The sequence below is a fragment of the Populus trichocarpa genome, chromosome 4, assembly GCF_000002775.5.
Source record: "Populus trichocarpa isolate Nisqually-1 chromosome 4, P.trichocarpa_v4.1, whole genome shotgun sequence".
Lineage (NCBI taxonomy): Eukaryota > Viridiplantae > Streptophyta > Magnoliopsida > Malpighiales > Salicaceae > Populus > Populus trichocarpa.
In genome coordinates this window covers 5,719,807-5,743,559 of record NC_037288.2, presented here as the reverse complement: position 1 = coordinate 5,743,559, position 23,753 = coordinate 5,719,807, and the positions used below count along the sequence as shown (strand labels likewise).

The window sequence follows — 23,753 nt, the reverse complement described above, 5'->3', positions numbered from 1 at the left end:
ATAAATATTTGCTACCAAACGACATTGCTCTTTAGAAGGAAAACAATACAATTTGAATGGAGAAATGGCTGAAAGTGATGGTAAAAATGATATAAAAAATTGTTGGGTAATACATTAAAACTGCCTGTATAGTTGAGTGGCGTTTTTCAAGTTTATCCTAAGAAGATCATCACTTCACTTGTAAAAACATAGAGGTAGAGAATGACAGTAGAAAAATCTAAAATTAGCAGAAACTAATCCACAGACAGCCTGTGGCATGGGAAGTTTACTCGGACATTAGAAACATACAACTAGGTTGCCATACTGCACATTACATGAAGGATATCGGTTCCTGTGTTACTAATATTCCCAATTTTGTAATGCTTGATTCGTTACTGAAAAAGTAAAAAAGTTCTCTCACGAAGCTGCAGCTTTGGCTGGCCAAATGAACTACAACTCTGTTCTTGGTAAAACTCCCCTGCTAATCTTCGACAACACCATTGCCACCATTCTCAGACAATTGCTTTTCTTTTTCCTGTTCCTCTGCAAAAATGACAGTGATTAGACAAATGTTATGGATGTTACATCACCGCAAATGGCAAATAAAATGACAATTTCTTTGATAATTTAAAATGGTCAAATGCAATCATGGAGGCGACCAATTGAAATCACATTTCATCACACATGCAAAATCAAACTGCACAATCACTTACCCATTAGTTTATATATTGCCTTTTGCGTGCGTCTTTCAAGCTTATCAAGCTTATTCTGCACATCTCTTCGCAGGTCCCAGTTTGGCTTCTTTGGAGCAATGTTGAGAAACGGATCCTAAAAATACAAAAATATAAGCAGAAAAAAGAGAGAAAGAACAAAGACACAGACCACTACTAAGGAAACTTGATATTTGAAGTAACAATTACCTCTTCCTTCTCTGATGGTGGAGGTGCAGCTGCAACAGGATCTTCAAACTTTGGTAGCACTGGTGGAGCAAGCTTACCCTCCTGAAGCTCCTTGTCTTGAGGAACATAATTTCGGAACTTCATGCTGGGATTACTGAAAAGAAGAAAAGGCAGTTGTGCACGTTAAAACATACTCTATGATATTATTAACACACGCACACTGGACATAAACACCCATAAACATGTCAAATTTGTAGCACATTTTCACGAAACCAGCTAACTATATGCTAATGATTTCTATTTGAACATTGTTTTGTTCTGAGCAAGGGGGTGTTAGGTAGAAAGTCTGATAATCTCTAAGATCTCATTGACAATCTTCATTGTATCTTTGCACAATGAAAGGGGGCAGGGGGAAGCAAACCACTAACTAATTCACACAATGAAACATTTATCCTTGACGATTATTGATTCAAAAAACCCTTTGCCTTAATATTAGATAAGTTCCATGGCATTACAATTACTTGCTTCTTCTTTTTTTCAAGTCATTGGAAAGTTTCCTTCGAAACAAAAAAGCATATATCCAATCAAATATCTTCTGGACTAGATGGATCCTATTCCTAGATGGTGACTGACTATAATTTCATCTTTGGGAAGCATTAACAGAGCATTTTCCTAAATAGCTACATATTGGGATAGAAATAACCATTATAGATCCTAGCTGTTCTTTTTTCCCTAACATGTACAATTTTTCCCCTCAATTATCCCAATAGCTAAGACAAAGAAACAATAACTTCAATCTAAGCAGTTGTCTTCAACCCATCCAGTGATAAACAATAAACAAAGTAACTAGCCAACCAGTAACCATTAACCTAACTACAAAAAGCAAACGATTTTCTAAATCTTTATTTATGCAAACAAAAACATATTAACTAACTTGTGGGGTTAGGTTAATGAGCAAAGTTAAAAAAGGGGAAGAGGGTGATATATTAAGCTATACTCACGATTCTTCGGCAGCTTCATCGTCATCATCGTCGGCGGTCTTGGCAGAATCAGCATCAGGAGTATTTAGCAATTCTTGAGCAGCTTTGAGAGCCTTAAGCCTCTCACGGCGGGCTGCTGCTGCTTGTTCAATTGACTCTTCTTCCTCTAAACCCATTACTACTTACAGTCTTCCTTCCACGATTGATGCTTCAAATTAACCTTGAGCCAGTGATGTAATCCCTGTCTTTCCCTTTTCTTTCTCTCCTATGCCTCCTCTCTAAGCTCCAAAAGGATGCTTCGAAAAATAAATATATGGGTCTAATCCAACCGACCCTTTATCTTTTAACTGGGCCACAGGATTCTAAAAATGGGTTTTAAAGCTCGCGATGGTAAATGGGCCTTTTCTAACACAGAGACAGACAAATACTGCCATGTTGCAAAGGTAAAACACTACTCCCATCCCATTTTTCCTTCTTCTTCTTCTTCTTCTTCAAAGAAACCAGTTTGATTTGAGAGTGATATGATGAGCTAACTTATAATTGATGAGTAGCTGTTGTCTGTATTTGATGATTGATGATGGAGCAAGTAGAAGCAGCAAGAAAGAGATGCTCAAGAGTCATTGACACCATACACAAATTACCTTCTCAAACCAACATCACTGAATCATGCAAACGCACTCTCCTCAAATTAGCCCAATCTGAGCTCCATTTCCTCTCCTCTCGCTCCACATCTACCCCCCACCACACGCCCCTCAGGTTTTCTCTTCAACAAAAAAAGACCATCACTTTTTCATCACTGAAACAAATCCAATATTACAATCTATTCTAAAGTTTCGTGTTTTTGTTTTGCAGTGTTAATATTGGGCACTTAGAGGCTGTGATTCACATTCTACAACAACCCTGTATAACTGGAGTTTCACGGGTTTGCAAGCCAATTCCTTCATCACTTCCAAATAGGAAAAAGATTGAATCTCCTACAAAGAATGCGGTTCATGTTGATATTGTCTGTACTCTTAATAAAAACCCAGTTTGGATTATTGTTTCTGATAGGAACCCAAGATATGTTTCTTGGTTTAGAGATGGTAAAAGTAGTAAGGGCTTAAAATTTAGACTTGAACAAGTTTTGGGTGCTGCTCAATCTACTCAGATAATGAAACCTTGCTCTATTGTTTTGTTTTTCTCACACGGGATTAGTGATTTTGTTAACGAGAAGCTTAGAGAAGAATTTGGGGCATGGCAGCTTGGATTGGAGTTTGCTTTGTTTGATTTTGATTTATGTGAGGAATTAGAAGGTGGTGAATGGATTAATGTGGTTGCAAATGCAAGGTCATTTCAAGAGGCATGTGTTTTTGAAATCAAGGTTGGTGGTACAAAGGAAAATACAGTTTTGGGTTCTAAATATGGGGTTGAGAGGTCATTGAGTCTTAATCCTACTGGGCTGGAGATGATGGAAGAGGTTACAAAAGAAAACTTGGATGATGGTTTTGATTCTCTTATTTCGGAGATGAAGTTGTCATTGATGAAAGTTAAAAGTGTGGATGTTGTTGGGCCGGGGGATTTCATTGGAGATGATGATGGTGATGATTTTATAAATCTTGATACAACAGCCTTAATTGCAATTGTATCAGGAAATAGCAATGGTTGTACTGAGAAACTTTTGGCTACACCAGAGGATGAATTAAGGAAGCGATTTAAAGGAAATTATGAGTTTGTGATTGTACAGGTAAGATTTGATTTGATTTTTTGTTTTTGGCTGCTTCATTGCCGCACAATCTTTAGCATCTATATCACATAGGGTGTAATCTCTGTGCTTGTATTTCAACTGGAAGTTCAAGTAGCTGTTGTTATATATTGCATGGATTGCAAAGCTGAAAATGGACAGTTAAGTTAGCATACATCATAGCTGTTCAGATGTCCTTGTATTGAGTGGCATGCAGTAAGATGTGTGCTAAAACGGTTTGATACGTTATTAATTCTCTTTAAGAGTGTTGCTATTTTAATTTATAAATTTTCTCCTATGACCATTATGGACCGTAGTGCATGTTGTCCTCCAATGTCAATGTCTAAATCTTTCTCAACCTCTCGCCAGGTCAAATCTGAAATTCAGAATCCAATACTTGCAGAGATGGCTGGTGTTATACAAGGAAAGAGAGGCATAATATGTGAAAGTGTTCTTTCAGAGTTTAAACAGTTGGTATCAATGTGTGGAGGGCCTAATGAGAAGCTTAGAGCGGATAAAATACTGAAATGCCTTATGTAAGTTATTTGGCAGATTGTTCTTTTCTTAAGCCATTGAATCTAGTTTAAAACGGTTCAAGAGAATTGATTTTGATAATCATGCAACTGTTGGTGTTGTTGGAGCTTCTTTATTTTTTTATTTTTCTCTCTCTCAGGTTTTCTTCTTCTAATCAGTCTATCCTCCATCTTATTAATTCCTCTTCTTATCGTGCTTCTTCTTTCTTTCTTAGCTGTACATATAATATGTAGTCTTTAATATGAACAAGATCTGAAACCAGCCATTGAACTCTATTTTTGTGCTTCAATTTTAACCTTATAGCAACCAATCATACATATTTATCCATGAAACTCTGTTTCCCTAAAGCCGTTTTAATCAACTATAAATAATAAATGATTCTCATCCCGCAACTTAGTTGAGAGTGTCCTGGTTTGGTTCCAGGATTCCAGTGCTAAATGTGCTCCCTTTTTTCCCTCCCTAAAACAGAATGTGAGTAAACTCTGTTGGTGTAGTTCTGGGCCTAGGATAAATCACATGAAACCAACTGAATCACATTTCCACAAATATTTTGCTCAATTCCAGATTTCATGTCTTTCTTTCCTTATTTTTTTGTTTTGTTTTGTTTTTTCTTTTTTGATGTATGGAATATGGATATTATGTGTGATTTGCTGTACTGATGCTAAGAAATTGGAATAGGGTTGTGCCGGATAGTCCTTCAGAACGCATGATGGGCGTCCCAACAACAAGAAAGTTGGCATTGAAGAACAAGGTCGTTTTTGGGACTGGTGACCATTGGCGTGCTCCGACTTTAACAGCAAATATGGCATTTGTGCGAGCAGTTTCACAGACTGGGATGCCTCTGTTCACCATCGAGCATAGACCAAGGGCCTTAACTGGTGATTAGTTGTATGCAAATGTGTGACTGATTAGCAATTAAAATATTTGTGGTTAGCAATCACAGGTATCAAAACTTTATCTTGCTATTCATTAGTTACTAGCTGTACATCTGTAGTACATAAGAAAAAAAAAATTTGGCTTACTATGAAATTGATGCAGAAAGTAAAATAGGAATTGATTGGAAATCACTAATCTTAAAATGTAACTAACAACAATAAGAAGTCTGTCATTAAAGTACTGTAATGTTCATTAATTTCAACACTGTTAAGATTACATCAGAATAAGCAGGATCTCACTGCCTAAATGTGGAATTCTCTCCAATAATAATCTTAGAAAACCTCTCTGCCCATTTGGAGAAAGAATTTAACTGGAAAATCTGATCATATAATTTTTAATTAAACGCTGTCTTAGCCGGTGCAAACAAGAAAATAATATTGACCATCTTCTGGGAAGTTCCAAATTTGTTGATATGGTTAATTACAGCTGATTTTTTTCTCTCCTCCGCCATTCTCAACTTATCTTATAGTTTGAGGTGTGACATTCTGAAGAACAGTAGGTTTCGATTGGGGTCTTTTCTCAAGACTTGCTGTATTTTTGTGACCGAATCATGGTTCTTTCACTAATATGGTAATTCTGTGTGTCTAGTCTCCTCCGGAATGTGCTTTTCTGAACAAGTCTTATCGTCTAGAGCGTGTCATTTTTTAAGATTGGGTTGGATCCTGGTCGTGCTTTTTGCTTAGACTGCAGGGATTTTGTGACCTAGTCATGGTTCTTTTACTCATGCTAGTTCTGTGTCTGTGTCTGAGTCCTCCAAGAACACGCTGCTTACCACTGTAAGAAGTAAAGTTTTAGCTCACTTTCTTAGTCAGAAAAGTTGTTTTTAGCATGGTGGTTTGATGTCAGCCAGCAAGCATGCAGGTGGCATGCATTCCATTTAACAATTTCTACTTTCCTAAAATAATTATATCCTTTGTCACTGATATTACAAAAAAAAAGAGTAAATATAGGAAAAATCATCATCACAACTGAGAAATGAGTACCGAAAGCCGGGGGGAATGGGAAAAAAAAATAGAAAGAAAAAAGAATTCTAATGCAATACATGCATTGAAATTCAAAGCTTTAATCTAAACTTGCAATTACTAGCCTTGATGCTAATCAGATTGTTGGTAGATAAGCTATTCACCACCAACAAGCAATTCCCTAAGATCCTCACCTTCCTCAGCTTCAACCTCCCAAGTTTGATAGAAACTGGTGCATCAATCTTAAGATCCAATGGAATACGTCCTGTTTGTTGTTGCTCTTGCAATGTCCTCATTAAAGTGCTTCCATACCGTGTTTGCCCTGTTAAGCTCACATCCAATTTTGTTATGTTCTGGTGACCTTGGTAGAATTTTGGTATTGAACCTTGACAAAGCTTAGTGTCTGTGTACCATACACTCAGCAGCCCACCTTTCTCGTAGTAAATTCCAATCTTCTTGTTTGGGTTATTTGCTGTGATCTTCACATCGAATGTAGCATATAAGGTCATATCAAAGTTGAGCCTCAGGTCACTTATTCTCAAGCTATCTACGGAGTAGTTGGGGATTTTTGGTTTGAAGACAAGGTAAAGAATGCCCGCGGTGGCTCCGACAATCCCTAGTAGAAGGACAAGGAGACCTACTGTCCAACATATGCACTTGCAACAGCAACAGCTTGTGGTTTGTGATAACTTACTCCCTTGCATAACTGCTGGAATGGTACGTAATGACAGTGGAGGTTGCTGCTGACTCAGACTCGAACTGCGCTTTCCAGATGCTACCAAACCTCGCAACACCAGTGGTGCTGCTAGTGGTGGCGCTTCCACATCTACTGCTGGATGAATTCTCTGGTTATCTCCCATCACCTGAATTCTTTCTTCTTCTCCTTTTTTTCCCTTCTATATCAAAACTTATTTGCAGACTTGGGAGTTTGTTTTCATCGTTGCTCTCTTCTTTACTTAAACCAGTAGTTGTACCTCAAAAGCATTGAAAATATATAAAACCCTTTCATAATTATATCAAGTAGAGGGAGCTAGCTGACTAGAGGAGGTTCCTTGTAATGTATGACCTCTGATTTTGTGCTTGAAACAAGGCACTTTTTGACAGGGAAGGTCTTACCTTCCGCGCCTAATAATAGCACATGGGACTCTTGATACAAGGTAGTTCAACTAAGTAAGATGCATTTATTGGAATTTCAACATTCCAGGAATCTTTATATGCAGCATGTCTCCCTAGAAATTAATTAAAAAAAAGGGCAAGGTACCTCCTCTCGGACCTAAATATTAAAATGTGCTGCAAGTAGATTCATCTAGAAGAAAAGAAAAACAACGTCGTGATGTAAGGAGCTAATTTTTTTTTTTTTTAGAAATCCTAATAGAAGGCCTCAATTGAAAAATAAAATTGTTTTGGGGCAAAATTGATTCGAAAACTTGTTTGAGGGAAATTTGATGCTAACCAAATAATGTGATTTCTCATCATCCACTTTCGCTTAACTTTTGTTTTCAGAACAATAATAACCCGAAGGATTAATGAGAAATTGTGAGAGCTCACACAAAAACTAACAGAAACAAAGAACACAAAGAACAAGAAAGGAGATGAGAAGTACACTAATAACACAGCCTCGTTCTGTAACGCATGAACCATTTCATCAAGTTCAAACAAATCTTCACAGGTACAATCATCCCAATGTATATGATCACATTGACCAGGCATAACCTTGAATAAACACTCATCTTTGCTCCACTTACCCCCTCTAACAAACTTCTTCAGCCAGAAGCCGAGTTATTTTGGCATGTGGATGACACAGCGTAGACACTTCCCTTCTCTCATGAGTTCGAAAGCTTTGTTGATTTCCTCAAATGGCAGATTATGTGTTATGAACTCATCTATCTGGATTTCCTGTATTAAAACTGTGAAGTTAGTACAAACATCTGGCAGATTATATTTGAAAGATACTTTTGATTATAGATGACCGAGTGTTTATGGACTTGGAGACAATCGATCCCGGTGACTGTAGAATTTGACATCGAGGGCTCGTTTGGTGACAGAAATGGACACAGACTAGATCAACCAACCAGTAAACTGGAAAGTTATTTCACAACACAGGATGTGCTCTTGTATAAACTCGATAATGGCATATCAGGACATGTAAGAATTGTCAAGCTAGTGGACAAGGTACAAAGAGGCAGGTGTTTCGATCAAACTTGAAGGGTATGGGGTAACATTTTCGTCAAAACAACCTTCAGTTGTTAATATAATGCACTCCAGAAAGTTATTGTAGTGATTATCAAGAAGGATCTGCTATGAATTTATGATGCTTTACTTACCTTATTCATATACATGTCAACTAATGAAGGAAGATCTGATTTTGGTTTCCACCCTCCAAATAAAGAGCCCTTCAATGTTCTTCCAGAAAGAAATAGGCCATAATGAGCAGATACTTCAGGCTTAACTTTTGGCACACCGAGAGTAACTGTTAATCCCCATCCCTATGATGTGCACGATAAGAAACAAAAAGTTCAAAAATCAATAAAGATTCAAGTAAATAAAGAAGCCAGAGTATTGGAAAGAAAGGTACATCACAGCAAGATTGTAATGCAGTTGTAATCATTCCAGTGTCACCGATGCATTCAAATGAGTAATCTGCCCCTCCATCAGTAATACGTTTGATAACCTGAAAAATTAAACATCACAAAGACAAGGTAAAACTAATACAAAATCAAGTTGGCTTCTGGTATTTCCATTTTCCCATTTCTTAAAAGTACAAGAAGCAGCCAACCCTCTATCTGTAAATCTTTGCTCTCCTTTTTCCATCACTGCCTAATCATCTATCTGCCTTGTGAATGTCCCTTTTATCAAAATTTAAAATTAACATACATTTTTTTATGTTAAAGATTGAAGAAATTCCTCATTCCTGCAGTTTAGGTGAATGATACCTGTTGAATAGGTTCGTTGCAGTCATTTGGGTTGATAAACTCAGTTATTCCAAAATCCTTTGCTGCACCCGTAAGAGAATCTCCATTAAGATCCAGAGATATTGGATTGCTTATAAACACAGAACCAAGAATTTTAAAGTGCGATGCTTAATTATACCCTTGTCACATTTTTCAGGGTTAGTGTCAACACCAATTATTTGAGATGCCCCTCTAATTCTAGCACCTTGCGCGACCTAATCATAAAATGAAAAACAACATATATATTGTCAACATCATGCTAATGAAAGTACATTCTACTGGTATTTGGAAAATATTGATGCTATAGATGTTACTAACAAGCATACTTACAGAAAGGCCTACAGTCCCAAGACCAAAAATCACTACAGTTGATCCTTTAGATATATCAGCAACATTCCAAGCTGCTCCCAAACCTGAAATTGAACAATATTTATCATGCTCAATCCTACCAATGAATACATTGACACTCACGTGCTATTGGAGTGATAGCCATGTTATCATCTACTTTCTTGCTTATCAATCTTATACCGAAAGGTGGATGGAGAATCTATATTTGTCACCTCTGGCCCTCCCTCTCAAACAACACAGACAACCAAAAAATTCCTGAACACCATTGGCTGGAGCCTGTGGTGAGGGACTATCCCTGGTGTTTTAGCCATGTTCCATGGACCTCTCACCTATTCAATTAAAAGACACCCCCGTTTCTTCTTGTACCATGTTGGTTGCAGGTGTATACCTAAACAATTGGGGATGATTGTGGGATTGAATGTGATAAGAAGATATAGACAGAAGACCCTAACATTAACTTGATAATAATATCGCGACTCTAAATACCATACCAGCAGCTAGACCACAACTAAGAAGGCATATTTTCTCCAGAGGTGCAGCGGAGCTAACTTTAACAGCACATCCAGTGTGCACCACTGTATATTCACTGAAACTTGAAACTGCACAATAATGATAAACTGGTTTCCCATTGATCGAGAAGCGTGTTCCTTGGTCACTATGCATTACACCTCGCCTTTCCAACCCCAATACTTGGCACATGTTGCTTTTTCCAGACATGCACTGTCTACATGTCTTGCATTCTCCGGTGAACACTGTGAGCACATGGTCACCCTCTTGAAATTCAGTCACTCCCTCCCCAATACTCTCAACAATCCTGCAGATTTATTGTTAGAAATTTAACATAAGTTGCCAACCTCGCTGCACAGTAGACAATCTTTATTCTTTAAATCTCAAGAACTACAATTCGGTAGTAGTAAGATGTACAATATGCATTAGTGCTTCTCATGCAAAACATAGTGATATAAAATGCAATTATCTTGCAAATTCTCTATCACAGAACATTTTTGTAGGAAATCTAAGACAAATTTTAGCTGCCAACAGATGGTCTAGATTCTCATATTAAACTGACCAACACATGCACATACACATTTGTTTGAACTTTGATCTAGACCAATTAAACAAATCCAGTAATCATAGGAACCTCAATTTTGAATAAATCATTTCATAATTATGCACAGGCATGCAGAGCATTATGTAATTAGATTGCAAGTAAAAAGTGCAGAAAAGACCCTGATGCTTCATGGCCAAATATCCGAGGAAATATAGCCTGCAACAAACAAGCATGATCTATTAGACATTCAGCCTGTTGGCTTGATTGATTTACAACTCTCAGCTAAAACAAAAAATTCTAACTATAACATAAACATGAGCATATATTTCTTAGTTTCGATTGACGAGGAAGGGTGGACTGACATACTAATTTCAAGATAACCCACCTCCCAAAAACTTAAATGAAAACTTTTTCTTCCAGAATAATTTCAAGATATACACCAATTTCAATTGGATTAGCTTAGAATCCAGTTCAATATATATAGCAATTGAGTTTGAGAAGTTGCCATTATTTAATGTTTAAGCTCCGTTCAATAAGAAAGTAGACTGGAATTGGTTGGCTAGGATTGACTAAAAATTATGAAACAGTAAGTAAAAATAAGTAGAAAGTAGGGTTAAATTACATGAGAATCCAAAGCAGAGATGTCACTGCGGCAGAGAGAGGTAGTGACCACTTTGATTCTGATCTCTTGAGGGTGTGGAGGACTCACTTCGACTTCCTGCATCACCAATGCCTCCCCAGCTCCCCATGCCACCGCAGCTTTTTATCAAAATCATTAAACAAACAACAATGCAATGTTATAAACTTAGATAAACAAATCATCATCATCATCATCAAGTCAGAAAAAGAAAACAAGAAAGTTACCTTTGCAAGTGATGACATTGGGTTGCTTGATCGAAGATGACATTTTGATTGCTTTTTCAAAGGGATATGGTGGCAGAGAAGAGAATCTTGAAGGTTTCGCAAACGAGATGGTAGAATCAATGAGAGTTTGCGTTTCTCTCTGTTTATTTAATGGCAGGAAACAAAGATGGGTAGGTAGGTTGGTAGGTACTGGGAAGTGGGGACTCTTTTTTCTAGTTTGGTAGTTGGTGAATATATATATATATATATATATATATATATATATTAAGTAATACTCTAAAAGGCGTGGGGAAAACACTGTAGCTTTCCCCACGCCTTTTAACTTTCCCCACTTTCCCCATTCCCCACGCTATAATAAGAATATTATAATAATTATTATTATATTATATTATATTATAATTATAAACTGCTCATATTTTTTTTTCGTTCTTTTTCCTTTTTTTTTTACCCAAAATTCATTTCTTCTTCTTTTTTTTGTTTTTTTTTTAATTTTTTTTTTCAAAATTATCTTTGCTAATTTTTTTAAATATTGAGCTGGTTGAAAATTTAACTATATAGCTTTTTTCTTTAAAACATTATAGATTACTATAATATTCTCATATATTATTTTTTTTTTATGATTTCTTTATTCTTTTTTTTTTCAAAATGGTCTTTGTAGATTTTATTTTTTTATATTAAGTTGACTGAGAATTTAGCTTTGTAGTTTTTTTAAAAAAAATAATATGAATTGCTACAGTGTTTCCCCTACATAGTTTTTGTTTTGCTGCAGTGTTTCCTCATATATTTTTTAAAAAAATTATCTTTATCGAATTTATTTTTTCAATATTGAGCTGGCTGATAATCTAACTTTAGCTTTCCCCGTATGTTTTTTTTCTTTTTTTCCAAAATTATCATTTTTTACATATTTTCTTCTTTTTTTTTTGTTTTTTTCAGAATTATTTTTGTTGATTTTATTTTTTTACTATTGAGCTGGTTGAATATTTAGTTTTTTTATCTTTTTCTTTAAAACACTGTAGCTTTCCCCACGTGTTTTTTTTCCGCTTTTGTTTCCTTTTTTGTACATTTTTTTTTCATTTCTTTTACCCAAAATTGACTCTTTTTTTTTAGATAACCTTTGTCGGTTTTTTTTATATATTGAGCTGGTTGAGAGATTAGTTTTCTAGCTTTTTTATAAAAAAAAATACTATGAATTACTACAGTGTTTCCCTTACATGGTTTTTGTTTGGCTACAGTGTTTCCCCCACATGTTTTTTTTTAAAATTATCTTTGTTTAATTTTTTTAAAATATTGAGTTGGTTGAGAATTTAGTTTTAACTTTAGCTTTCCCCACTTTTTTTTTCATTTTTTAAAATTTTCCCCACTTTTTTTCATTATAATTATAATTATAATAATTATTATATTGTATTATATTATATAACTGTTTTTTTCTTTTGTTTTTTCTTTTTATTTTTTTAATGAATTTTTTTTGTTTGATTTAGTTTGTTAATGTTAATTTTTTTTATTTAGTTATCAGATTTTCATGATACGAATCTCGGGTTTGATGGGTTAACCTGATTTGACGAGTTATTTTTTTCATTTAGTTTAGTTTGTTAAAGTTAATTTTATTTCTATTTAATTATCAGACTTTCATATTTTTATGACACGTATCCTGGGCTTGACGGGTTAACTTGGTTTGATGGGTTAACCCGGTTAATTCTAGGTAAACCCATCATTTTTTTTTCTATTTAGTTATCAAACTTTTATGACGCAAAACGGGATAACCTGGTTTAAAAGGTTGACCCAATTAATTCAATGTTTTTTTTTTCTTCATTAGTTTTTTCCTTCCTGTTGATTTTTTTTCTTTGTTTTTTTTAATTAATCTATTTAGTTATCACACTTTTATGACACGACCTTATAGCCAGACCCACATCCAGTATTCTTGGGTCCGGTGTTACAGCCAGACTCACTTAAACTTGGGTCATACAAGTTTAATTTTATTATTAATATTATAAATATTACTCTTAAGTCAGACGTTGCAGCAAAATCCAAAATTCTTGGGTATAACTTTATAGAAAAACCCAAGATTTTTAAAGTTTTATTTTTTTTAATATTTTTTATGCAAAAAAAATAACCCGCGGCATCGCGCGGGTATCAAAGCTAGTATATATATATAATGAAACAGTTAGAAAGGGGCAAAAAAATTCAAAAATTACCTGTGATAAAAATTAAAAAAAAATTGACAGAATGGTCATAGAATATGTTGATTGGTCCTGCAGAGCTTTATTAGTTTCTTGAAAAAGTCCATTGTTCTAAGCTTGAGTTATTACTTGACACATTTTATAAATGATGGTGAAATTAGTTTTTCAAGATTACTACAACCAATCTTTGTTGGTTTTATGAAGAATTATTCTGGTTAATTCTGCGTACGATAATGCGGTGACCTTGTTAATGGAGTGATTATGCTCACACAAAACAACATTGATCGAAAGTTTACAAGAAAGGTTGAGATTTGTGAAAAATGGAGGCTCATTTTTTGTTTCCTGAAGTACAACTTTTTAGCTGTGGCAAGCACCCCTTTGAGTGCTGAAGCTGCTGCTGATGATGCTGCTCCACAAGATATCAAGATCAGCACATCCATGCATAAGCACACCAGAAGCTAGCTAGCTAGCTGCGTGCCGATCCAGCACATGTTGTGAATGATTTAAGCTCCAGCCAAAAACCATTCTATGGTGGACTCCAAAAATGACTTTTGCTGCTTATTTCCATATAATATAATCATTTTTAAAATAAAATAAAAAATTTCTTGGGAATTAATATACTAGTTCTAACATGGATTGCCTATACAAGACTTGGTTAAAGAAAATAATTAATTCCTTAATTAGAATGAAAAATGAAAGCTAGCCTGTGATACCCTAATCAATACGTTCCAAACCACAACTTTTTCCAACAATATTGAAAATTCAAAAAATCATAAAGGCCAAAGCCAAAGGAGCCATCGAGCATTTTCCTTTGCAAACTATACATTTCTAAATTTCTTTTAAGTTAAAAGCAGCTGTGTTCCTTCTTCGCTAGCATGTGGCTGTGTGTGCAAGCACGCATGCGCAAGGGAGATAGTGAAACTCAAGAGAAAGAAGGGTTCTGAAAAGTTTATGAAGGTATTTGATATTTTTCTTATTGCTATTGCTTGTTGAAACTTCAATACATCTTGACTATTTATAGCCTTTCGGAGCTTAACAAGAAATCTAGTTTCTGAACAATAACTAATAAACATTATCCTAACCTAATCTAAGATAGTTGTAATAAATCAGAACTCAGAACTCAAGTCAGAAACTAAGTTATGCCCGGGTAGAGTTGCCGCCTTCAAGGCTGTCTCTGCCGCATACAAGTCCTCTTAATTCTGGATTTTCCTTCTCCTTTTTCTCCCTCTCCAGTTGCCGCAACGAATCTGCCTCTGGTTGCCGACTTACTGCTGCTGAAAATCCTCCTCCCGTAAGAACTTCTTCCACCGACCTTGCTGCTGGAATTTCTGCCGTGACTTTGCTGCTATTTCCTTGCTTATTCCACAACCTCCTAGCTCTATTGTATGCTTTTTTTAGCAGCCTACCTTGGTCCTCATCAGGAGACTGATACTCTCACCCTTCCGCCGAAGTTCTCCAGCCAAGAATATTGTTGTATGGGATCCACAGAGTTGCACTAATGTGTCCAACAAATATACCGCAGCACCTTCACTATAGAGCAGAGCACATAAATGAAGTTAAAATGCTGAATTTTCAAGAACCACTCAATCATGATTTTCCAATATTTTAGAAGATTTGCAAATAAATAGGAAGGAAGTGAGGAAAATGAGCAGTGTGCTGCAACTATCAACTAATCCAAGTGCAAGATTTGACAATTCTAGAAAAGAATGCTGGAGAAGTTTACTAAAATGTTTTCTATTCCTCAATGAAGTCCACAAAGAAATCCTTACGACATGTTGCTAGCAAAGAGACCAAAATCAACTACAAAATGATCGCAATTTGCAACTCAGTATTCATATTCATAAGCAGCTTAGATTTACTCTGGATGAACTGTAGAAACAGATAGCAGTGAAAGGTTTTGCAGTCAATGAGGATTTCGTGTTAATGTGCTTTTCCAGTACTATTGAAACAGAGCTAGCACACTCTCGCGTTAAAGGCCCAATCCTTAGTCTCTTAGAAGTTCTATTTACTCCCAGAAACTTATCAACTAAACTAGTTGTCACCTGTACCAATATGTTATCATTTATTCTGTGTAATAATCTTACGAACAGAAACTATGAGATAACAAATATCATTTATGAATGAAAATTCAATCCATGTTCATTTTAAGACGATGATAGAAATACTTAAAAGAGTTCCAGATTTCTTACCTCTTACTTCCTAGTCACAATTCAATCACTCCCAGAAACCGACCGCCTCCATCTTTTAGCTGTCATTTTTCAGCATTACTGTGTTGCTTTTTCCTTATTAGATTCATCAATGGACATATACCAAATTTAATGTACATTAACCAATTTTTGGATGTCTAATGGTTCCCCTTAAATGATCCTCAACTCAAGTCTGTGGTTTAGTACCGAAAATTGAAACTTCAAATCCAAAGATAAATTCAATTTGGGATTGTTATACTAATACTATGCAATTGAGTTGCCATAATTTTATAAGCCAATAATACCTGAAGTCACTGCTACCCATGGGATACAGTAATTAGTACTGTTGAAATGCTACAGAACCACAAGTGACCGTTTCTTTTCTTGTAATAAATTAACTACACTATGTTCAATTCAAGTATGAATACTGAAGCTTGTTTTGAACATGCACGGAATCCTGGCACTTGAATTTAAAATATGGCATACGATTTGTATTCGTACTGGTCAATGTACCTTCAGGACCTCAGGTCAAAGAACCATATGCTCTTTTGATCAAATGTCTTTCAGTGTTTGTCAATTATATGCGATACCCTTGTATCATTTACATAGATAACTATGAGTTCATTCAATTTCTATCTCTAGCGGCACTCGTTCCTCTGGTTGCGAACCTTCAGCATCAATATCTTCTTCAGTAATACCAGAAGCTTCTACAGTCCTTGTGACCCATTCCTTGAGTGGATCTTCGTTTAAATCAAGCCTTAAGAGCCCCGCAAACATCCCACCCATGAATGCAACTGGTTCCTATAAAGGAAGCAATAACATTAAAGTAGTAATACCTTTTTATCAGGTTCTGTATACGATAGCAAAAATAAAAAGAAGAAAAGTGTAAAATAACCGAAGACAAATCCACATCAAGTAGAATGTAGGTTTCTGAAACACATCATACATTCACTGCTCAGGGAAATGATTCAAGTAGATTTGCTTTTGACAAAGAACTAATATCACTATGGCAAACACACCATGCATTAATCCTTCAATCCTACTAAACAGTAGGCAAAGAAAATGAATTGACAGGTCTCCATTTCACATGATTTAAACAACTGAATACAAATACAGGTTATAACAATCCCCGGGGCTCTAAGGAACATATTCAAGTAAAAAAAAACCACAGGATCTAACTCGAAGATCCACAGAAACTCGAAGATCCACAGAAAAGGACTGTAATTGCTGAAAGGGTGGGAAACAATTAGCTAAGAAAGTTGTGTCATAAAAATCCAACTTGATCCTGTGGGTGGATCCTTCATCTCCTACAGAATCACTCCCACTCATTCCCCCAGAAAATTGTCAAACCAATCTCCATGGACCAATGTAGTAGATCAAATCCTGGTCAAGTGTTCTACAGCACTTCAATAGCCTCAATCAAAGGGGTACGGGCGTAAGGCTATAGTAAGCTTGTCAAGGTTTAGGTTTGGTTGAGTAAAAAGAGGAGAAGAACCTTAAGAAAATTAAACTTGAAGGAGAGAAGAGAAAAAAAAAAAGACTTTGTTTTGTCTACTATATATCTTCTTCTGCTATTATTCTGCTCAAAACCAGCAAGGAGATTTATTTTTTGTTCCTTAAACCTCATATCGTATGGACTACATTAAAGGAAGTGCCAAGAGAGTGTCACAATGATATCAGACTTATTTGACCATGCTTTTCAAGTAATTAATTGTACAAAAATGTGCAATGTGTATGCTCTACTGTAGAAGATGCCCGTACACTCTATTATAGTATTCAGCAACTAGAGGTGCTCTTTGTTGTCAAGCTTCAGGAGAAGCATGCTTACTAAATACATGAAGGAATTTAAAATGTTGCTGAAAACAGGCATATATTAGTACTCATTCTAAAGTGGCCTGGTTATTCCCCTCCCAATGAGCAGCACCGATATGATTAAAATCTGCAAAAGCTTGATCATGTCCTGAAGTCAAGCTTGTAACTAGTTTCCATTTACATAATTATGTATACAACAAATCAAAGAAGTCATTCAGGATTTCCAACCAATTGGGGGATGCACTACAGGCTGACCATCAATAACCCCATCTCGTACGATCCGAAGCATATATCACTCTGTTATCTCCTTTGTGTGCCTACTTATCTATTATTACACTCTAAAACCAATGAATGGATTCTAAATGTCTTACTGGGCATTCACTACTTCAAAGAAAACGTATCTGCAGACAAAAAGTAGGCTCCTTTTCTTCTATTTTTTATTTAACAAAAAGATTAATTGCTTCTTCAACATCTTCAGCGCAAGATGTCAGCAACTTATTAAACATTTTCATGCTTCAAGGATTTGCTGATGGGACCAAATTCAAGAACCCTTCAAGCAGACCTCAAGATATCAATCCCATAAAAAAAACTACATAAGTAGAGAAGCGATAACAGCCAATTGAAAGCCGGAGGAAATGAATTAGAAGAGAAAGTAGCAAGGTACCTTGAGAGCATCTTTGAGGATGGGTTCATTGGAGGGGTTGAATAGACAAGAAGCTTTAACCACCCTAGTAACATTAAGAACTTGCTTATTATGTTTGCTGATGGTGCTTCGATTCAGCCACGAGGGTAACTGGGTTTCTCTTCTTAACTTCTGCGATTTCTACAGAATACGGATGTTTCCATTCAATATTCCAGACAAAACAATCAATTGGAGTTGAAAGAAAAAGAAGTAGCAGTTGAGAGCAAAAGTTCTTACCAAGGCCCATTGGGAAGTAGTGGTAATAGAACCAGAGACAACAGAGAGTGCCATGTTTTTTTTGGAGAAATCGAGAGTTTCTTCTTCTTAGCTTCTGTCTTGTCCTGTTGATAAATGAGTTGTCAGTCAATGTCTTAATTCCAAGATTTCATTTTCATTTTTCTCCCCCCTTTGTCCAGTAATTTCTTCACGAAACTTTTTTGTTTACTAATCGACCCCCTTAAAATTCACTCGTTTATCAATCGTGCCCTTCTCACTGCCTTCTTCCTTGATGAAATTAACGGAGAATGTTTTGCTTTCGTTATGTAATTAGATAAATGGCTCGTGCATTACTGCGGATAGATTCATGAATAATAAAAATTATTATGGTAATGATAGTTGTAAATTAGATTTGTAAACACCACATTAGACCTAAATGATTTGGATCTAATAACTATATTAAATTATATAAAATTTATTAAACAATAATTATATAAAAAAACAATATATGATTGCACATAACACGTAAAACTTATTGAACAATAATTTAAAAAAAAAAAAACAATATTATCATAGATGAATTATGCCTATCTCTCTAAAACTAAACACACTCAATATCATTTAAAAATAAGCATAATCTAATTAAAATATAAACAAAAAATTTATTTGAAAAAATATATACAAATAATGCATTATTTTAAAAAATTAGAAAAAATTAAAAAACCATAAAAAAATAATCAGGCTAGGCACTTGTGGACTTAGTAAGCCAGGCATTTGGGTGTGGCAAACACGTTACTTGGGTTTGGCAACCTAGCGTGTTTAAAATTAACGTGTTAAAAAAAAAGAGGCATGATTGCCCCAATCAATCTCAGATGCAAAATCCTTCTACAGCCTCTTGAATCCAACAAACTCTAAAAGAAATAATTAAAATAAACAACCTAGCACAGTCACAGAGTACTTATAGCGTAGTGATAGAGTACTTATACATGCTTAGAACGAAGAGAAACAGTAAATAAACCACTGTCATCCCGTGCAAAATCAACCAAAATCTCATCCAACTACACCAGACCAACTACACCAGACCAACACTCTCTCAATAACAACCACGCAATCGGATACATCATAGGTAAGGCCTATATCTAACTACCAACCCCTTCATATTGAACAAATCAGGGGAATGATAGCCCATCAAACACCCACTGACAACAAACAACCAAGCAAATCACAACACGCCACGCATGCCATAAAAAATGGCAAAAAGCAAACCACTCACAACTTATCGCAAAAACCAACTAATTCCTTTCCGATAAATACTGCTTCAATCCATAGTGAAAACACTCATAATCTATAGTACATGACTAAACTCTTTTAGTTTTTTTTTTTTTTTGGTAATATTCAATTTGCTTCTAAGAAGATAGATGATTTATCAATCGACTCTAATTACAAGAGTCTTTGTTAAAGTATATTTTTGTATGCCATTAGGATATTTATTAGTAATAGATGATTTACATCTTGTACAATACTATTTGCTTTAACTTTAACTTTTAGGAATTTGATTGAATTTGCTATGAATTTTGTTAATTAAAAATTGAGTTAATGCAATTTAGTTAAAATTATGTTAAATTGACTAGAATCCAATTTTTGTTTTTTATAGAATATCTAATAACATATTTATAACATATTCATTTAAGAGAGCAAAGTTAAAAGGGTAATACACATGTGTTTTAACCTTTGTCCCAAAAGATCACCATCAACTTAATCTAAAATTTATTGTTAGTGTTATAACAACTCTTGTAATGAATAATCTTTTAATTATGGTTTCAAGTATACAAGATGAAATAAAATTGCATTACAAGTATAAAATATCATATAACAAAGCATGGGTTGCAAAATAGAAAGTGATTAAGCATCTTTTTGGTTCACGTGAGGAGTTTTTCAAGAAATTACCTAAGTTGTTATTGGCAATAAAGAAATCAAATCCTGAAACAGTTGTTGATGAGACACACAAAGAAAATCTTGATGATATTACAATGATTTGTTTAGAGAGTTTTTTGGTCATTTAGACCTTGTATTGAAGGTTTCAAGTACTGTAGACCATCAATCAATATTGATATGACATATTTGTATGGGCAATATGATGTAAAGTTATTAATTGCAATTTCTTTTGATGTGAATAATGGGATATTCTCATTAGCTTTTGCAATTGTTGATGAAGAAAATAATGATAATTAGATATATAAAATAATGACAATTGAATATGGTTTTTGCTTTGCTTATAAAGATATGTTACTAGTAGTAGAATCAGTATATGTATAATATCACATAGACATGCAGACATTAAGAATGAAGTAATAGAAATTTGACGTCAACCTTTAAGATATTATCGGTATTGTATCATACATTTTGTTAGCAACTTCAACCATAAATTCAAAGACTTGACTATTAAACAAATATTAATGGAGATGTGTTACAAACCATCTAGGTGCAAAATTGATTTATGGTATCAAAAGAATGTGTAACTTGAACCTAGCATATAAAGAATGCCTTGAAAAGGAGCCAAAAGAAAATAGGCTTATGTTATGATGGTGATCACCGGTATGGTAATATGACAATTAATATTTCAAAGTCATTTAATCATGTTTTTAAAAATGCTCGTGTAATGCCTATTTCTACTCTGGTGCAATTAACATTTTACAGATATAATGATTATTGGGTCAAACAAAGACGTAAAGCTAGTAATGACATTCAAAGTGGAGTAATATGGCCTCCAGCAATTCAAATTGAATTGATAATGAGTATGGATAGATCAAGAGATCATATTATAGTGTTGTTTGACTCCAAGAAATAGATTTTCCAGGTCAACACTCCTATTAAACCAGGTGTTGTGAAAGAAGTCAGGCGAGCAATCAAATTGAATGATAGAATATACACATGTGGTACATGACAAACATTCCATCATTCACATGTTCTTACATGTTGTGTCGAGAATCACTTGGACTTCACACGGTTTGTTGATGATTATTACATGGTTTAAAGCTACGGTTTACTGATGTATTTATCATTTTCGTTAACATGGATGATATATATTTGGTTAATTTGTAAAAATATTATTTTTATATACCAAGTTAGTAGCTATAGGGTCTCTTAATACACGCACGCACGCACGTACTTGGATGAAGGGGAAGCTAAGACAAATCGAACTCTGCTTTGAAAGCCACTGTATGACCACCACACGACGTCCCACGCACCACCCAAAGAGTGTAAGGACAATTCACACTCTGAGTCTATTTGGGAACGCGGTTGAAACGACGTTCCCTCAATATTCTAAAAAAAATTGCTAATTTTTTTTAATGTTTTCAGATCGTTATGATGTGTTCTCAAAAATAATTTTTTAAAAATGAAAAAAATATCATTTTGATGCATTTCTAAGCGAAAAAGCACTTTGAACCGCAACCGCTACTGCGATCCCAAATAGACCCTTTGGCATGTCTACTGCATGTGCCAACCAATTGTTTTTTTTTTAATAATATCTATATTAAATCTATTACCCAAGAGCCCCTCTAACAATCTGATTATTACACACACAAAAACACAATATTAAAAAACACAAAGATCCCTAGATCTAAGCTGTAATTTTTTTTAGTTTAAGGGGAAATGCGTTAATTATTTATTTTAAAAAGAAAGGGACGATAAAGCTCTTAGAGCCAAGCTTTAAAATCTTTGCTTTTAAGGTTGATTGAGTGATTTTACAGTGCTGAAGATAGGTGTAAGGACCTTCTTACCCCTATCCAAATCCTAAATGACTTTTTGTCCATTTTGAAAGACAATTATACCCCATGTAAGGCTTGATGGTTTTATAGTGAAGGACAAAATTATCACTTCACTATTGTAATCCATAGTTATTTACATCATCGTTTATGGTGTCAACACTAAAAACTTATAGTTTTCATGTAATATCTCATCTCTTCCTTCCCTCTCTCAAATTCTTCATCATATGTAAATATTTTGTTCATATAGGCAAGTCCTATTCTAAGAAGTTGATTTAATAAAGTTGAATTAAAAATTTAGTGATCATGGTTTAATTAACAAATGGTTATTATACCTCACCTCACATAATATTATTTACTGAATAATATTTTTTTCTATTCTTTATTGAACCCTCCTCATATAACATTATTTATTATAATAGTGTTTTTTTATTTGCTGTATCCCTCCCCATATAACAATATTCATTAGAATAATGTTTTCTTTTTTTCATTCCTCTTTTTTTTTTTAATTTCTAATCTATTTTTTTTTTTAAAAAAACAATTAATTACATCTTTCAACATTAGATTTATTGAGAATTGAGCTTCATGATTTTTTTTAAATTATTTTTATCAGATTATCTCAGACTTATATCCCATATTGCAGATTTAACAGATTAACTCGATTGACTTGAGTTTTTTTTCCTCTTTCCTAAATGATTTTTTTTCTTAATTTCATCATTCAACATTGAGTTGATTGAGAATTAGACTTCATGATTTATTTCGGTCTACTTTCTATGAGGATATTCTCATCTCATGACTCAGGTCACGAGTTTGACAAGTTAACCCTTGTTGACTTGAGTATTTTTTATGTTTTTTTTTTAATTAATATTTATTTTTCAATTTTATTTTTCAACACTGGGTTGATTGAGAATTGAGCTTCATAATTTGCTTCAATTTACCTTCTATTGGGTTATCTCGATCTTATGACCTGGATCGTGGGTTTGATAGGATAACCCGAGTTGATTCATGCTATTTTTTGTTATTTTTTTTCAGTTTCATCTTTCAACACTGAGTTTATTGAAAATTTAGTTTCATAATTTGTTTTGATTAACTTTTTATGGGGTTATCATGATCTCATGATTTGGTATGCAAATTGACAAGTTAACCCAGGTTGACTCAAATTGATCCAATATGTTGTCGTAGTAATGTTTATTAAAAAAAATCTCATTTTAAATATTTATTTTGAGTCAAATTATATTTTTTTATCTATTATACGAGTTGTTTTTAAACCCGTCAATATGTTTGAATCACATCTAATTAATTTTCAAATGATTTAAAAAACATTTCTACTAGAAAAAAGTCAATAATTTAATAATTTAATTACGTGTTGTTATAAAGAAAGGAAGGAAGGACAGGAGAGGAGAGCATTTGGTGTGTGTCTCTCTCTCTCTCTATATATATATATGCGCGTGCGTTCTCGTTCCATTTTCTCTTTCTTTTTTGTTTAATTTATTTCGTCTTCTCTCAAAAAAAGAAAAAAACAATTGATTGATTTTATAAAATTAATAACTCATGACTATGCTATATTTATGAATTCACCAAATTACTCGTTCAAAAAGAAGACAAGTTATACAGTACATAACAGTGTCAGAACTCAGTAGTTTACAACAGAAGAGAGATGGTGCAGGTGGGGTTATATTGGGCTTATGA

General features: G+C 34.4%; 5 protein-coding genes across 7 annotated transcripts; 1 reads left to right on the top strand and 4 right to left on the bottom strand.

Annotated features, from left to right (window-relative positions):
* Window positions 1-223: 223 nt before the first annotated feature.
* On the bottom strand, window positions 224-2,178 carry LOC7494376 (uncharacterized). Its single transcript, XM_002305657.4, has 4 exons — window positions 1,880-2,178; window positions 900-1,032; window positions 693-807; window positions 224-522 (listed from the first exon to the last, which is right to left on the bottom strand). The coding sequence occupies exons 1-4, from the start codon at window positions 2,032-2,034 to the stop codon at window positions 461-463; spliced, it is 465 nt and encodes a 154-aa protein (XP_002305693.1). The 5' UTR covers window positions 2,035-2,178; the 3' UTR covers window positions 224-460.
* LOC7490825 (uncharacterized) lies at window positions 2,176-5,141 on the top strand. Of its 2 annotated transcripts, XM_024598728.2 has the most exons (5): window positions 2,176-2,301; window positions 2,410-2,614; window positions 2,711-3,581; window positions 3,948-4,114; window positions 4,791-5,141. In XM_024598728.2, exons 2-5 carry the CDS (start codon window positions 2,433-2,435, stop codon window positions 4,996-4,998), a joined length of 1,428 nt encoding a protein of 475 aa, XP_024454496.2. In that variant the 5' UTR covers window positions 2,176-2,301; window positions 2,410-2,432; the 3' UTR covers window positions 4,999-5,141. The 2 variants fall into 2 exon arrangements, with proteins under 2 accessions (XP_024454496.2, XP_002305036.4); XM_002305000.4 differs by lacking the exon at window positions 2,176-2,301 and having other exon boundaries at window positions 2,308-2,614.
* An 832-nt stretch (window positions 5,142-5,973) lies between these two features.
* LOC7494378 (NDR1/HIN1-like protein 6) lies at window positions 5,974-6,870 on the bottom strand. The gene has a single exon (XM_002305658.4). It carries the CDS (start codon window positions 6,868-6,870, stop codon window positions 6,103-6,105), a length of 768 nt encoding a protein of 255 aa, XP_002305694.2. The 3' UTR covers window positions 5,974-6,102.
* A 740-nt stretch (window positions 6,871-7,610) lies between these two features.
* Window positions 7,611-11,423, bottom strand: LOC7490826 (alcohol dehydrogenase-like 6). Of its 2 annotated transcripts, XM_002305659.4 has the most exons (10): window positions 11,225-11,423; window positions 10,983-11,119; window positions 10,539-10,576; window positions 9,801-10,123; window positions 9,292-9,374; window positions 9,101-9,176; window positions 8,944-9,005; window positions 8,586-8,681; window positions 8,335-8,496; window positions 7,611-7,906 (listed from the first exon to the last, which is right to left on the bottom strand). In XM_002305659.4, exons 1-10 carry the CDS (start codon window positions 11,265-11,267, stop codon window positions 7,790-7,792), a joined length of 1,137 nt encoding a protein of 378 aa, XP_002305695.1. In that variant the 5' UTR covers window positions 11,268-11,423; the 3' UTR covers window positions 7,611-7,789. The 2 variants fall into 2 exon arrangements, with proteins under 2 accessions (XP_002305695.1, XP_024454497.1); XM_024598729.2 differs by lacking the exons at window positions 10,539-10,576; window positions 11,225-11,423 and having other exon boundaries at window positions 10,983-11,123.
* A 4,628-nt stretch (window positions 11,424-16,051) lies between these two features.
* On the bottom strand, window positions 16,052-18,482 carry LOC18097520 (UPF0426 protein At1g28150, chloroplastic). Its single transcript, XM_024598933.2, has 3 exons — window positions 18,319-18,482; window positions 18,064-18,222; window positions 16,052-16,388 (listed from the first exon to the last, which is right to left on the bottom strand). Exons 1-3 carry the CDS (start codon window positions 18,370-18,372, stop codon window positions 16,209-16,211), a joined length of 393 nt encoding a protein of 130 aa, XP_024454701.1. The 5' UTR covers window positions 18,373-18,482; the 3' UTR covers window positions 16,052-16,208.
* Window positions 18,483-23,753: the final 5,271 nt, after the last annotated feature.

Coding starts and splice junctions, on each gene's coding strand:
- LOC7494376 (XM_002305657.4), bottom strand. CDS start 2,034: ATGGGTTTAGAGGAAGAAGAGTCAATTGAACAAGCAGCAGCAGCCCGC. Junction 1,033..1,879: donor GATGAAGCTGCCGAAGAATC/GTGAGTATAGCT, acceptor TCTTCTTTTCAG/TAATCCCAGCATGAAGTTCC. Junction 523..692: donor GGCAATATATAAACTAATGG/GTAAGTGATTGT, acceptor TCATTTTTGCAG/AGGAACAGGAAAAAGAAAAG.
- LOC7490825 (XM_024598728.2), top strand. CDS start 2,433: ATGATGGAGCAAGTAGAAGCAGCAAGAAAGAGATGCTCAAGAGTCATT. Junction 2,615..2,710: donor CCCCACCACACGCCCCTCAG/GTTTTCTCTTCA, acceptor TTTGTTTTGCAG/TGTTAATATTGGGCACTTAG. Junction 3,582..3,947: donor ATGAGTTTGTGATTGTACAG/GTAAGATTTGAT, acceptor ACCTCTCGCCAG/GTCAAATCTGAAATTCAGAA.
- LOC7494378 (XM_002305658.4), bottom strand. CDS start 6,870: ATGGGAGATAACCAGAGAATTCATCCAGCAGTAGATGTGGAAGCGCCA.
- LOC7490826 (XM_002305659.4), bottom strand. CDS start 11,267: ATGTCATCTTCGATCAAGCAACCCAATGTCATCACTTGCAAAG. Junction 8,497..8,585: donor CATTACAATCTTGCTGTGAT/GTACCTTTCTTT, acceptor TGCACATCATAG/GGATGGGGATTAACAGTTAC. Junction 7,907..8,334: donor TTGACATGTATATGAATAAG/GTAAGTAAAGCA, acceptor GTTTTAATACAG/GAAATCCAGATAGATGAGTT.
- LOC18097520 (XM_024598933.2), bottom strand. CDS start 18,372: ATGGCACTCTCTGTTGTCTCTGGTTCTATTACCACTACTTCCCAATGG. Junction 18,223..18,318: donor CTACTTCCCAATGGGCCTTG/GTAAGAACTTTT, acceptor CGTATTCTGTAG/AAATCGCAGAAGTTAAGAAG. Junction 16,389..18,063: donor TCCTCAAAGATGCTCTCAAG/GTACCTTGCTAC, acceptor CTTCCTTTATAG/GAACCAGTTGCATTCATGGG.